This window comes from Ursus arctos, unplaced genomic scaffold, assembly GCF_023065955.2.
Source record: "Ursus arctos isolate Adak ecotype North America unplaced genomic scaffold, UrsArc2.0 scaffold_6, whole genome shotgun sequence".
Lineage (NCBI taxonomy): Eukaryota > Metazoa > Chordata > Mammalia > Carnivora > Ursidae > Ursus > Ursus arctos.
Window position 1 is genome coordinate 55,036,856 of NW_026623078.1, and position 16,088 is coordinate 55,052,943.

The 16,088-nt window shown below is 44.6% G+C and overlaps 1 protein-coding gene across 3 annotated transcripts in view; it reads right to left on the reverse strand.

Moving 5' to 3' along the window:
* Nucleotides 1-15,865, reverse strand: part of DPYS (dihydropyrimidinase) — a 78,312-nt gene extending 62,447 nt beyond the window's left edge. The window contains exons 1-2 of one of the 3 annotated variants that reach the window (XM_026495586.4): nucleotides 15,476-15,865; nucleotides 1,445-1,603 (exon numbers count right to left, since the gene is read on the reverse strand). In XM_026495586.4, coding sequence (XP_026351371.2) covers nucleotides 1,445-1,603; nucleotides 15,476-15,739 — 423 coding nt within the window. In that variant the 5' untranslated portion in view covers nucleotides 15,740-15,865. The remainder of the gene's footprint in view (nucleotides 1-1,444; nucleotides 1,604-15,475) is intronic. The other 2 variants (XM_026495585.4, XM_026495587.4) reach the window with 2 other exon arrangements.
* Nucleotides 15,866-16,088: the final 223 nt, after the last annotated feature.

Consider the following 16,088-nt stretch of genomic DNA (forward strand, 5'->3'; position numbering starts at 1 on the left):
ATGCCATGTGAGGTGAAGGCAGAGGCTGGGGTGCCGCTTCTACAAATCAGGGAACACCCAAGATGACCAGCACACCACGAGAAGCCAGGGAGAGGCCTGCACCAGATTCTCCCTCACAGGTCCCGGAAGGAAGCAACCTGCCGAGATCTTGATCTCAAACTTCTAGTCTCCAGAGCTGTGAGACAACAGAGTTCTGTTGTGTAAGCCACTCGGTCTGTGTTTCTTTGTCACAGCAGACCTAGCAAACGAATACATTTTCTGCACATAATCTGTGCTCTAACAATTCCGCCAGGTAACCATTTGCATATTAAAGTATGAGAAACACTGGTACGGGCAAACATTGTCACCTTTGCTCTCTTATAAAATAAGAGTGGGAGGAAGGAAAGAGGGAGGGAAGGAGGAAAGGGGGGAGAAAGGAGGAAAGCAAGAAGATCCTAAAAGCAGAAAAGAGATTAGATGCATCACTTAGAATCGTGTTTTGGGAGAAAAATTAACTTTTGCTGTGGACTCTAAACCTTGCTATTATGTTTGCGGAACCATCTGTTAAAGATTAATTACTTGTTTTATATTAATTTGGTGCCTGAAGCCCAACTTCTAGGGGGAAGGGCGGACATAAGTTACGTGGTAACTTCAAATAAAGTCACCCTTGTGAACCCTTTCTGGCAAAAGGATTTCTGAATTAAGTCCAATGGGGAAAAACATGTTGGCAATTGAAATTCAAGTAAAAATTTCTTCCAAAGTACACATGCACGTTTTTTATGAGGAGAAATAAACATATTTTAACATCTCTCAAAACTATATTTCTATCTGAATTCTGTTGTCCTTTCGGCCATGGCCTAAATGATGAGCAGATAAGGAGGGCTGGTTTCAGCTCTGCCATGAGATGATCTGACCCCGTGTTGATACTAGAGAACAGACCAGGAGGGACGCTGGGTTAGGACACAGCTGGGAGGCAGCCTTCAAAACGGTCACGTTCCTGGTTTGTCCCTTCTTTGTTTTTTTCTCCAGATATTTAACATTTCTAATAAAAGTTCTACTCTGTGGGGAAATACTGCTTAAAAGAGCCTGGAGGTGCTAAAATTGATAAGTTCAGTACTTCTTAAAATTACAGCTAAAGATTTTACAATTCATGGATTACCTATTAGGAAAGGCTATTGTAAATGAGTATAAAGGATATATCCTATCATCTTTATATGCTTTAAAAATTTCTTTTAGTTTTTCAAGTTGATAACACTTCACAGGATTCCAAATTCCAAAGGTACAAAAGAATATGCAAGGAAAAGTCCTCCCTCTAATTCTGACTTCCAGTAACCCAGGAAGCAAGCGAAATCACCAATTTCTTATGTTTTGACATGACCAGTTTCTTGATCTTGCACAGAGCAAGGGCTAGGGGACTAAATGGAAGAAATACCACCCCCACCCCCCACCCCTACTGCTGGTTCACCTGGTCACTCCACCATGTCACCGCCACGTGAAGGCTGTAGTCGCAGCAGACTTTGGGGTCAGCCCAGCTTCGCCAGGTCTCGAAGGCCTGGAGGAGGGAAGCGCCCTTCTGAGGAATGGCAAAATCCATGATCATGGTGGTGCCTCCTGCCAGAGCAGCCTGGAATCACAAGAGGGTTTCAACAGGTTAGCCACCAATTTTCTAGCTGAGTCATTGATCTCCTTGAATGCTAGCATTTGCAAGCCCTTGGGCAAGCCTGAGGGGTCCAGGAAATTGCATAACTGCTACCTGTTTAAAAGACCCGGAGGGACATGGGGAGCCTGGGTGGCTCAGTTGGTGAAGTGGCTGCCTTCGGCTCAGGTCATGATCTCAGGGTTCTGGGATTGAGCCCCACTCCCATCCCCGCTCCTGCATGCATTCATTCTCTCCCTCTCTCACAAATAAATTAATAAAATCTTTAAAAATAAACAAACAAAAGACCCAGAGGGACATAAATAGACTTCCCATAAGTTAAAGTTGGAAGTACCAAAATTGCTAGAATTGCTTCTGAAAAATGACATGTCTGATGAACAGGAAATGGCTTTGGTCCAAACAATATGCTCGGACTGCAGGGAAAAACGGAGATGAAAAAATGGAGAAGACACAAAACTGTTTCTCCTCCAGAAAATTATATTGATTACTGTGAAATCTCATTTCATGAGAATGAGTCTTAGTGAATTTTATCTGCAACTGCCCAGGGCTCCATGCAGAACCTGGGAGACTCACATGGTGCCAGCTGCACCTTCATTCCCCCCAAACAACCGGGGCCTTTGTCTTTCCTTAACTCCCAATGCACCCCTCTAATCCATCCCCACTGTTCTGGTCTTAGTTCAACCTCTTGTCATTCTTCCCCTTGATCTCTGTATCTCAAGTTTTGCTTCCACTCCCTCCAATACGAACTCCTTGGGGCAAGTAGAAGCACACACATTCCAAAGCACAAAAGTGACCACTTGACTCCAAAGGTTAAAACTGAATGCTTCTCACCGCCTCCAGAATGAAGCTGAGTCTTCTTAACGTGGTCTACAAGGCCCCCCATGATCTTGCTCAGCTCACATTTTCCTTGGTATATTATAGTATGTTAACTTATGATTCATTTTAAAAGTAAGTTAAGCAAGTTCCTTAAGTGTCTTTGATGAACGACTGAAATTGATTTTACTGAAACTAAAATCACGAGGTGGTTAATGTGCTTTTAACTGTTGTGGTCAAACAAGGTAGGGGAGGAAAACAAACAGAGCACAGAGGGAGGCTCGAGCAGTCCTTAAGGGCACTGACCAAGGAGGCTGACTAACTCCAGGGCTGGAAGCTCAGATTCAGTGGTTACCGGCTGAGAAGCCACCAGCCCCTCTCCCAGGTCCCTCTGCCTGCACCCCCATCACCCTCCCTGAGAAGCCGCTCAGATACATGGAGTGATCCCATGTCCCACCTGGTTTACTAGCTCTATTTTTGCTTACTTCAATAGATTTTTATTTTTCCTAAGTCATTTGGCCCCATTCCAATTCTTTTTGCTCTCAAAAAACCTCACTTTTCGAACGGGATTCTATACTTTGTCTCTACCTTTAGATAACATTGCCTTATCCACGGCAAACAATACTTATTTGCATTTCTTAAGAAATCCCTATTGGTTCATTACAGTAATGACAATACTAGAAAAAAAAATCCTCAGGCTCTGTATTTTTATTTGAATGCAGATTAATCTTCCTGCCTTCTTCCTTCTTAAAGTGTCTTCCCAGTGCATCACAGACATCCCTTGAGGATGAAGGGCATTTTTCTAATAGCAAGTGCTGTTAATTAAAGTGTTAGAAGAAAGTACTTTTTTAGTGTCTACTGAACTATGAAATCAAGCTTAAGGAACTATTTTTTCCATTCTTTCCATATTAAAAGTCTTCCATATTCAGGATGTGGGCAAAGCAGACGCACTGCTGATGGAAATAAAAGAAGAGGGCGCAGCCACTTTGGAAAGCAGTTTTTCGGAAAGTTAAACCTGGAGTTACCGTGTATGAGCCAGCAAGTCTAATCCTCGGCATGTATCCCAGAGAAATGAAAACACGTCCACACAAAAACCTGTGCACCAGTATTCAGAGCAGCGTTATTCACGATAGTCCAAAAGTGGAAACAACCCCAATGTCCACGAACTGATGAATGGATAGCAAAATGCGGTAGAGGAACGCTATGGAATCTCATTCTCCATAAGGAGGAGACACTGGCGCACCCCGTGGCTGTACCCTGAGCACGGCACGCTAAGTGAAGAAGCCAGTCACAGAGGATCGCGCACTCTCTGATTCCACTTGTGTGAAATATCCAGAAGAGGCCAATCCATAGAGAAAGTGAGTAGGGCAGTGGTTGCCTCGGGCTGGAGGGGTTGAGTCACCGTGGCAGCTAAGGGGGCACCTCGTTTCTTTTTGGAGTGATAAAATGTTCTAACACTGATTGTGGTGATGGTTGCTGGTATACCTTAAATGGCTGGATTGTATTATATATGAAGTATATCTTAATGAAATTGTTACCAAAAAAAAAAAAAATGTCTACCACATGTAAGCCATTACATGGAGTGCGAGGGGGTGGGAGTGCCCACAAATAATCAGACAAAGGTTCTCTGCGTGGGTGTCTATGGTCTGGAGGGGGAGATGGAAATATGAATAATTATAATAAAATAACCAGTTTGTAATAACAGGTAGCGAGCATGCTTCTACAAGAAGCAGTGGTCTAGAAATTGCTAAGGGGAGGTAAAAATTGCTAAGCTCCTTAGAAGAGGTCCAGGGAAAAGAGTACCAGGAATTCAGAGGAGGGAAGGATAAAAAGACCAGAGGAAGCGTGGACTTAAATGAGCATTAGGACACCCGCGTGAAGTTGCTAACAGGATAATGGTATCTCACTTGCAGGGAGGACTTCCTATGTGCCAGAAACTATTCTGATGTTCTCGATGGTTTACCTTTGTATTCATCCCACTCTGCAGATCTGCAGCAGTGAAGATTATTAGCCCCATTTGGGGGTTGAGGAAATCCAACAGCACTCGTAAATAACCTGACAAAGGCGGGATTGGAACGAGGTCACCAGGCTCCAGAGCCTGGGCTTTGACGAACAGCCAGCAGTACGGGGGTCACTTTGAGGAAGGGCCCATGCGGAAAAGCCAGCTGCTGGGCAGAAAGTGGTAAAGGGCAGAATTAGGACCTAGACTAGGGTTGATGCGAAGCACTGGTTGGTTCCAACAAGAGGAAGGCTGTGCTGTCAGCAGGGGCGCCAGGACTCTGTGAACAGATGCTGACTGGGATGAGTGAGGGCGGCAGATGAGGAGACAGAGGAGGGAGGCAGCTCTGGTGTGGAGGGGAGCGTGAGTGTGGTATGGAGCATCCTGAGTGTGGGGTGCCTGGGCACATGTCCACTCTGTGTTTGCACACAGAGAGAAACGCTGACCTGACACTGAGGAGCCATCAAGGGCTGGAGAAGGTTGTGGCAGTCACCTTGGAGAGGATGCCAGAGGGGTCCTGAGGATCCTCTCCTGGGCCGAAATGACCCCAGGACAGAGAAGGGAGACATGATAATATAAATCACAATGCATGCTCCAGAACATTCCAACACTTTGCAGGAAAGCAAAAATACCAAGCCAAGACAACCATTTACAGTGGCTGTTTCTGGGTGGCATGATGGCAGGTTAATTTCCCTCTAGTTAAATTGTATTTTTAATATTTGCTAACTTTTCTATAACAAAGCACAAGTTTTACAAGAAGAAAAAAAGGCTTTACAGATAGATGATCAAGAGGCATGCGTACACTATGTAAACATAGACTGTTGCTGGTCTTCTTCCTAGACTGCAGATGTGATGGTCAAAATGCCATTTTCTAAAACGACAGTAGATCAAAATTCCTGGGGCTAAAATTTGAAAGCTCCCAAATCAGGATTTATCACACCTGCTCCATCTCCCTAATTCCCAGGGAGCAGGAAAGGGAGAAGAGAACTGCCACTCACTCTCCTTTGTTTCTTCTTGCTCTGTTTCTCCTCCACACTCTTCCTCCCTCTCCTCCCCTCAACATGGGAACACATTTTGAGAAGCTCTACTGAATGGGAGGGGGTGTGGGCAGATGTATGGAAAACAAACCAGGCAGCATGTCCTGGCGATCAGCTGCCGGCCACGGTCTGTGCCCCAGCCTCCTCTGAACCTCCTTCCTCCCTCTCCCCTCCTGGTCTCCCTGGTTACGCAGGGTCCTTTCACTGCCCAAGGTTATCTCGAATCCTCGAATATCATTTCAAGACCTGAAATGTCCCCTTCCTTCCACTGGATCTGGGAAGCCACATGCTAGAGTGGCGGATCTGTAAACCCAAATAGAGTGTCAAGAAGATGTGTTCCTCCGAGGAGGTACTGACCTCTTCAAAGAAGAGCCTGTAAATGCCCAGGCCTGGGTTAAGCGTCCTATACACATTAGCTCAGTTAATGAAGCCTTGCTGCAGTCTGGAGAGGTACGAATGGTTTTCACTTTACAGCTGAGGATGTTGAGGCTCAGAGATGTCTAATGACTCTCCAAGATAACATGAAGGACCATACAACTCTGAGGGGTAAGTCTTCCTTTCAGCCTACTCTTCAACCCTACGCCGGCCATTTTTCCTCAGTCCCTCTTCCACGTCCTGGGATCTGATTTCCAGCCAGTTACCCCAGGTCATTGGTGAATCATTCCTTTAAGAGAGGTTGATAAAGTGAATCAACACCTAGGAAACCAAATGCCTTACAAAACAAAACAAGTCCCATCAGACTGTGAATTGGAAAGCCACAAATGAAATGTGGTTTTACATGGCTCGGTTGGTGTTCACCTCTGTGACAATCACTATTGAAATAACGTGTCCCTAGAAGATTACAAGGGCCCCTAGACTAGTGCTCCTTCACCTTCAAGCACCTATCAGCCCCGGAAGAATCTCCTTTATTTAACAAACCACCTGGGGGTGCCTGGGTGGCTCAGTCGTTAAGCGTCTGCCTTCCGCTCATGGCGAGATCCCAGCGTCCTGGGATCGAGCCCTGCATCGGGCTCCCTGCTCCACTGGGAGCCTGCTTCTTCCTGTCCCACTCCCACCGCTTGTGTTCCCTCTCTCGCTGGCTGTTTCTCTCTGTAAAATAAATAAATAAATGTCTTTAAAAAAAACCCCAAAACCCAACTGGTCAGAACATCACCTTCCTAACCCACCTCAGATATTTTCAGGATCTGTTTAATTGTTTTCTCATCAGACCCTTTCAGGTTCACTTTACAGATGTTCTTCAGGGTTTACCTAACGTTTGAGGAAAGAAAAGTGGTTAGGTAGGGGAGGGAGAACCAGGAAAGGGTGAACAATTCTCTCATATTTCTGGATGAACCGGAATATGTTTCCTTTGTTTTTACTGCTGATTGACTTCACTCCACTTTTATTTGTCAGATAGCCAAACAAAACGTATTTACCTTATCTAATCATGGTTCATAAATCAGTTCTTTCAGCTCCTAATTACTTTGGCTGTTCTCCCTTGAAAACCTTCCAATTTATCTAAAGCCTTCTTCTGGGGGGAAGAGAGCATGTGCTGTATCAGGTGCAAATGTGATAGAACATAAACTGAGATAAACGCCAAGCAACAGCAGGGCCCTAATATTACATAACACAAGATTCTATTTAAGAATGTGTTAGGTTGTAAATCGTTATTGAAAGCATCCCAAGCATGTCTTTCTTTTGATGGGGTCACCAAAATTTTCATTTCTAAGATCATCCTGGAACAAGTGACTCTGTCTCATTAAAATCAATCATAGGACCTGATTAATTTACTCAAGTAAAGCAGAAAGAAATCCCTTAGGGAGAAACCCCTGGACTGAATTCTCAGCTTTCTCATAGTCTCTAAGACTTATGAAAACAAACTTCATGATCCCGATTTATGTTCCAGCTCCAGAAGCATGTTTGGCTTTGTAAAGATGGCCTCCACATTGCCTGTCTCCTTGTGTCCCCAAGTCTGACACATTAGCGGCACCATCATCCATCCAGCTCTGCAAACCAGACTGAGGAGTCACCCTTGACATTTCTCTCTTCTTCTCAACATCCCCAGATCCAACCCACTGGCAAGCCCAGCTCTCTCCCAACCCCCGTGGGCTGCCTCCTACATATGCCATGAATCTCTCTCCTTCTGGCATCTTCACCTCTGCTGCCCAGCGCCATCTACATCCCCTGACTGGACTACAGCAGTAGCCTCCTCACGGGCACCTTGTCCCCAGGCATGCTTGCCACTGCCAATCTTATATTGATTTCCCTTTGCTCTTAGGATGGAGAAAAGACAATTCTTTCACATCCCAAAAGGCTGAACTTCAGCTGACTTTTCCACTTGCTCTTGAGTCACCTCCCTCCCAACCCACTCGCCCCACTCCAGTGACACCTTCCCTCCCTCTCCTTGGAGAGCTCTGAGCTCCTTTCTACCTCAGTGAGAGAGTTAAGAAGGAGCTTCCTCCTGCTCTTCCCTCCCAGACCCTCTTCTACTTGGTTCAGTGACTCTTAACCTTGGTTGCATACCAGCATCGTCTAGGGAAATTTATCCCAACCCTCAGAAATCCTGATTGGATGGACATAGTTTCATCTCTGTCTGTCCTGTGCCCATTACAGTGTCTGGTACGTAAATGTTCTTTAAATGTTTAAGGGAGTGTTAAAAAGAAAACCACAGTCCCAAGATGGAATCACTTATACAAGGCCAAGTCACCAAACCAGGGCTTAATACCTAACCAATTCGCAGTTTCAACTTCCCTCAGAAATAAATGTAGTCAGGAATTTTCTGGTCGTTACCAATGAGGTAATCTGTCACATGGGACCTCCCCATCCCCCAAAGTAAGATGAGGTAATCTGCATGGTAACACCCCATGCCCTTCCCCCTCAGGAAACTATTCATGAAACAATCCTTTCTTCTCTTTTGCTAATAACTTCCTTCCCCACTCTCCTTCCTATAAAAACCTTCCATTTTGTAAACTCCTTGGAACTTCTTTCTATTTGCCAGATGGGATGCTGACTGATTTATGAATCACTTAATAAAGACAATTAGATCTTCAAATTCACTCAGTTGAATTTTTGTTCTTTAAAAGGAGAAAAAAAGTGAGGGATCAATGAATTTCCCCCAATACCTATGAGATGGAATAATTTTGATGGTTCACTTTTCCAATAGCAAAATGAGAAAGCAGTATAAGTTACATGTTAATGTGACATTTCATTTTAGCCCTGGCCATGTAATTTTCTGGTTCCTTCTAGAAAAATGTTAATGTGGAATGTATACTCTGAGCGCTTAGGAAAGCTAAATACTCAGTTTTGTCCAAAGCCTATCCCCTAATCAGTGTTAACTAGGGTTGTTAATGTAACAGATTGGAATCCATATTTGCCTCAAATGGTTTTTTGTTTAAAAAAAAAAAAAGATTGCATTTTGTTTTACTTTAAACTAACTTTTAAGGTCTTTGTTTTTATGTGTGAACAGATCCTCAGGGTTCAGGAACTCATGACTACCATGATAACAACTTCTCTGTTATACACAATAAAACATAACTGAAGAATTGAAGAGTCCTCCTTCAATTTGTTACTTGACAGTAATAGAAAGAGCACAAAGTGTAAGCGAACAGTAGACTCTGGGTAATTGCTCACTTAGCAGCTAAATAATTTGCTCAGAAACATAGCTTGTGATGCAGCAAGCCATTAGGACAGGCGAGCTTGCAAAAGGGAAAACGCCAGACCTTAAGTTTTCACTCAAAAATAGTTACCATCATTAAAGTTAAGCCCACAAGTCCAAAAGTCTAATGTATATAATTCATTATTAGGGCCAACATAAATTAGAGCCCCACGTTTCTCTAGCGGGTCTGCCACTGGAAACAAAGACAACCATGGTTTTCATCTCTATGAGCGCAACCACAGTGCCTGCCACCTAGTGCGTTACCAAGAAATATTTGTTGACTGAAATAATATCACCTAACCATCAACTTGAAAAGTCCTTAGTTTAGGATTATTCCATATTAGATGGCAGTGACAAGGTGCAGAGCATGCCACTGTGGCATAAGAATCATGTCGAGCTGAAGGTATTTAAGAATAGGCGTGTGTGTGTGTGTGTGTGTGTGTGTGTGTGTGTAAACTCCCTTAGCTGCCTAAAAGCATCCCAAAAGAATTCAACTGTAATAAATCCCCTTCTAGGAAGTGTCACCACCAGGAAATTGACTCTTACCACCTGAGACTAGAAACCTGTACCATGCCTCAACAGACCTTTGTCACAAACTTTCATGTCTCCCACCTATTCTCTTAAAAGCCCATCTGTCTTCCCTAAAAGTCATTTGTTTTCCCATAAGTGCCCTCTCTACTCCCTCTCTTCTCTTATTAAAGGTCATTTATTTTCCCATACGTGCTCTTCTCCCCCTACCTCTCCCCTGTTAAGGCGGCATATACACCCCAAATTTTAATTGCTTCTTGAGTCACATTTTTCTGTGAACTCGAAGGTGTGCGAAATTTAGAGACCTGTCTCTTCTCTTGTTAATCTATCTTCTGTCAGTTAATTTGCATGCCTCAGGAACTAAACCTAAGAGGTTATAGGAAAACTTTTTCTTCTCGACAGTAGCATTATGAAAACTCTGATTTCTACACTACCTTTGCTGGACACTAAAAACACATGGTCCAGGCAAATGAGGGAGGAAAGAAGCAGTGGAACTTAAAAGCATAGAGAACTTAAGTACGAAAACTGAAAGAAGATGTCCTAGATTCTGTAAAGTTCAGTGAAAGAATTCCTAACACACAACACTCTCAGTAGGGCCCCATTCAACATCAAGTTGCTTCAAATTAATCTTGAGATTTTTTTTTTCTTCCTCTGATTAGTGCAAAGATTAACTCTGTAATCAGTAAAGAGCTACTCAAGGAAATCACAGAATTATAAACTCTTAGAGCTGGAATAGGCAAACTACTAGCACAACAAGAACATTCAAAACTCAGCTTCACCAGCAATGAAAGAAATGCTTGTTTAAAAACATTAAGAAATTCTATGTTTTTCCAATTAAATTGGCATTGATTTTTTTAAGGCAGTAGCTACAATTAGCTAGGATTCAGTGAAATGCGGATTATAATATATTGCTCATGGGAGCACAAATGAAGAGTGAGCTGAACATATGTATTAAACTCCTTTAAGACCGATCCAATATTCTTTGGTCCAGTCATTTCACTCTAAGGGGTGATTTCTAAGTCAATTATCAAGAATCTGTGCAATGATTTCTGTCCCAACATTGTTATACCAGCAAAAAAAACCCTGGAAACCACCAAAATGTCCACCACCGAGAAGATGGGAGGGGAGATATGAACAATCTGTGAGACAGGATGAAACAAGGGTGGCGCATTGGGAAGAAAGGATGAATCTGGTTTAGAACACGCTGAGTTCAAAGCACTTGTGGGACATCCAGGTTGTGATATCCTCAAACAGGCAGAATAGAAGCCTAATGCCCAGAGACACCAAGACTAGAGAGAAAGCTCTGAGACTCAGCCTCAGTGAGGCTAACAGGGCCATGGAAATCACGTTCTCCAATGATAGTCAAAGTCCCGGACAAATGTGTGATGAACAAGGCTGTCTCTAAAGAGTATGCAAAATTATTAGAAAATGTTTACATGCCCCCCCCAATGAAAAGTGTGAAAATACAGGAAGCAAAATGTTAAAATCATAGGTGAATTAAATATTATTTTCTTCACACTCAACTGTATTTTCCTTTTTTAAAAAGCAAACTAATATATATTGAGCAACTATAATGCTCCAGCATTTTCCTGTAGGTCTGGATAATGAATAATATATATTGTTTCCATTACTTCCAACATTTTTTTTTAAATTGAAGTTGTTCTTCTGACCGATGCATCCTCATACAGACAAGATAATGTTAACAACCCTGAGAGAAGAAATGACTTGCCCAAGGTCACACAGTCAGCCCACGCAGCCTCTGAAACCCCGCCCAGAGCTCTTGCAAGCAACAGAAAAAGGGACTTGGCTTGCGACCAAGTCTTCTGAAGCACAGTTCTCCTACAAGGTGAAGAAATTCTATAAATACACCGCAAACGCATGCTTAATCACATACCTTCCACTGCCTTATTATAAGTAATCAGCTTGATGGCACTTTACCAAAAAGTTCCAGAGTAAAGTATAATTTCCTTTCTTGATAATTTTGAAGACTTTTTGTCCTATACACAAAAAAGTGTTCTGCGTGTTTTCCCAATTAAAAAAAAAAAAAGATCCTTCCTCTAGCAACTGATGCTGCCAGATTTTTAATGTGAGTCCACCTACTCTAAGCTGCATATATTCTGAATATTAATCAATATATATTTGAAAACTAGCCACGCTTTTGTAAATTACTCTCTTATCACAGGATGTAGTAAAAGCAAACTCGTAATTCCTTCAACTTTATCTAATTCACAATATCCATTTGAATAAAAAATCCCATTGTTTTTCCTCGTGGATATTGAATTATTGGAAGACGACTGTACATCTAGTATAGACCAACAACATGAAATATGATTTCTTTAAAGCAGAACATTATTTCTATTACATCGGATAGAAAGCTTTTACCTGTAATTAAGGAAGTCAATTATAGGCTTTAACCCAACTTCTGACATAAATTAGATTTACAAAATATGTAACCTTTGGTTCACTTATATTTCATTTTTTAAACTGGGCCACATCACAATCTGGTGATCAATAAACAGAATACCACAAACACCATCCCTTCTACGTGTCAGATATTATAAATGATCAGCCCGGGGCGTGCAGAAAGCAAACGTTTACAGCCCATCTCCTGAAAGCATCATACATCATTCTTCCTTTATAGCTTTCTGTACGTAAGGTACCCATTTCTGTATCCTTAGAGATGATGTGGCCATAAATGCACGTACAAATGCCTCACAAACCTAACGCCTGAGATGTGTATTTATTTCGATAACCTTACCTGCCTCTAGCTTTGGGAAGGTGAAGGGCTACTGTATTTCTTAAGGATGACTTTGCTCAATTTTGCAACTTACCCGGCGTTTTCATCCCATCATCCGCCAGTGGGACAAATCTAAACATGACCTGTTTTTCCAATAGTTTCAGAAAGGAAGAGAGCCTAGTAGGTAAGAACTAGCAACAGCGGGCAGTAAGGAATCTGAAGAGCCGCTTGGTCACTTACTGGTGTGTGACCTTGGGCAAGTGACTTAAATTTCAGTTTCCTCAACAGCAAAAGGAGATAATGACACCTAGAGTGTCCGCAGATGAACAGCTTAGCACTGTGCCCAGCACTCTGAGTGATGGATAAAATAAATGTTACTTTAACGGAATTAATAAGATGTTTTCAATGTAATGTAATTACAGTGAAATTACTAAGATGTTTTCAATGAAGATGTAATAGACAGCAGGATCAGCATCTACGAAAGACCTTTGTTCCTATTTCCCCAAACCAGAAACTCCACCAACATTGCCTTGGGGATTATTGTGAAGACTTTATAAAAGGGGACAAGGTGACTCCATAATGTTCCTTTCAGAACTCAGGCCAATACTTCAATGCTCATGTTTATCTATATTCACCCATCTGGTTCCCTTTTATGGAGTCGCCTCTGTTTCTGGGTGCAGGAGAGGTTATCTCCTGGGATCCAACTAGTTTTGAAGTAGACTTTTGTAACTTAGTGTCTTTGTGAGTACTGTTCAACACTGAGCCTTTGCTAAATCTTTGACCTTAACATCTCTGACTATATTGTTTAATTAAGACCATTCTGTTTAATTAAGATCCTAAGCTCATGAAGGACATGTTTTTTGCTTAATAGTCTGACAAACTTTAAGTATGGAAATACCTAGAGAATCCGCTGGTGGATAAACTCTTTCAAATGCTGATGACTATACTAAGATAATAGGCTCCAAAGACCTGCCTTCTCACTGTAGAATTGTAAATCTCTCCATGCTAGGAATCCCTGAATGGCCAGAGAACAACAGATAGTCAGAAGACTAAGACCCACCTGTCGGGGCCTTGGGGCACGCACAGATAATCCTGAGAAAGGGAAGTAACGTTCCTCCTCTAGAGCGTTCCAACCCGCCTCCTGGCTGCATCTCTGGAACCTTGTAAGAAAAGGGGAGATGCGGAGGGGAAATGATGCTAGTGGGCCTGGCAACTGATGGTCAGAGGGAGCAGCTTGGCACCTGGCAAAGGGGGGTGTCAATGGAATGCCTCGCCATCAGCAAAGCACTTTGTTAGTGATGAGCCCGTGACAACAAAGTGTGTGTACTGTAACTGACAGGTTACAAAATTTTATATACAGGTATACACACACACTCATACATGCATGCATAATATGATCTCAATTATGTAAAATAAAGCATATTAGAAAGCATAAAAGCAATATACCAAAACAGTCGTCATGGAGTTAAGAGATTATGGGTACTATTTTTTTTTCCGATTTTGTACAATCATGTATTGCTTTTACATCCCAAAATTTTACTTAAAATGTAAAAAATAAGTTCATTAAATTTTAGGAAATTTTACTTTCTAACAAAAGGGCAAAACGAACATTCGGTTTTCTCGACAGATAATGGTATGTCCTACAAAAGACTTTGATCGATGCCCTGATGGTAAAGGTTAATAATTAGTAACTAGGAGTAAACTTTCCAAATCTTGATGTGAGCAGCCGGCCCCAGACCCTTCTCTCTGGGTCAAATGGTTCTTTTTTCTATTAAACATTCTACTCAAGCTTAGATGACTGAGAAATGTGGAGGGGTGTGTGTAGAGATAATAAAACTATTTGAGAGAACTTAGCAAGGTAAACGAACTATTGTCGGAACTGCTTTGAAAGCTTGCACAACTGAGTAGCCCGACCTGTTTCACACCCAAGCGTTTAAAGCCTTAAGCATATCAATATTTTCACTCTGGAAAGAGCCATTTTTCTCCCTGCAGCCCCAAAACACAAGCCTCAAGGAGGGTGAGGGCTGGGCTTTAGCCAAAGTGCTGAGTGGGGTGGTTTTTTGTTTTTTTTTTTTAAGATTTTATTTATTTATTTGACAGAGAGAGACAGCCAGTGAGAGAGGGAACACAAGCAGGGGGAGTGGGAGAGGAAGAAGCAAGCTCCCAGCAGAGGAGCCTGATGTGGGGCTCGATCCCAGGACTCTGGGATCATGCCCTGACCCGAAGGCAGACGCTTAATGACTGAGCCACCCAGGCGCCCCCTGAGTGGGGTTTTAACTCTGTGTAGCTGTAAGGCCGCCCAGGTCATCTCCAGATCTTGTTCTCAGGAGCTTTAGAGAAACTTTTAAGGTTCTTTTATTGACCAGAGCCTCCAGGCCTTTCTGTCTAAAGAAACCCAAGCGTCTCCCACCTGGGTTTGGTGATCTGCTACTCCCGCACCATCAGCCAGGCTGCCGCTGCTCCAGCAGCAACGATCAGACCCCTATCTGCAGTCCCCTGGACAAGCCGCTTAAGAAGAGACGGGGCCAGGTGGCCTGGGGGCCAGCGGGTGCTGGGAGACCATTCCGGAATATTTCTCTTCTCAGTTCTTGTCAGGGCTGTGTCTTTTCTACCGAGGGGTGGAGGCAAACACTGTGGACACGGTGGGCTTCCAGCGTGCCCAGACCCGTCATCCTCCGGGCACACTAGGGGAACGGATTTTTCATTTGGTTTTGGCTGGGGACGGAACAGCGGGAGAAAACGGCTGCGAGCACCCATTAAAAAAAGATTCTACAGATACCACGAGAAGACGTGTGGACCTCCACAGAATACCAGTGTCCACGGGGAGGGGAGTGTGGGGGAGTACAGAGCGCAGAGAAACCAGGGTGGGGGGGCAGGTGGCCTTAAACTTGTCGAATTACCTAAGGGAGGAGGAGAGGGCGTCGGGCTCGGCCCGAGCTCGGCTCACGGCGCGAGAAGGGGCGTCCAGAAGAAGGGCGCGCGCGGGGAAGGGTCACGCCCGGCTCCACAGCCGCTCGGCCGCGGCGGCCGCGGGGGGAGGCCCGAGAGCTCGGCGGGGCGCCCGGGCTGGAGGGCGCGGCGGCGCGGGTACCTTGGTGCCCTGGTGGAAGTCGTCCACGGACCGCGAGCCCATGAAGGGGAACTGCATGTGCGTGTGCGTGTCGATGCCGCCGGGCAGGACCAGCTTGCCGGCGGCGTCGAGGACCCGCAGGCCGGCGGGCGCGCTCCCGGGGGGCAGCAGGTCGCGCCCGAGCGCCCGCACCACGCCGTCCTCCACCAGCACGTCGGCCACCTGCGAGAGGTCGTCGTTGACCACGCGCCCCCCGCGGATCAGCAGCCGCGACGGCGCCGCCATGGCGCGGGCGGCCTCCTGCACGGTCCCCGAGGACGGCGGCAGCCTCGGCTCCCGCTCCGAAGCGCGGGCGAGCGCGCAGCCCAGGCGCCGGGGCCGGTGTCTGGACGGGCCGCGCGGGCGGACTCCTCCCCGGAGGGCTGGGCTGGCGCCGGCCGCTGGGACGGGCCGGCTGTGCGCCGCTCCCGCCCCGGGGTCGGTCCCCCGGAGCCTAGCTGTCGTGGGAGGGCAAAGTCTTGCAGTTTTAAACATCTGTTTTCCTTTATGAGAAAAGGCACTTGGGGGGGGGGGGAGATACACCTTATCCCTTCCCTTGAAGACGAACGTGGGACACACACACACACACACACAC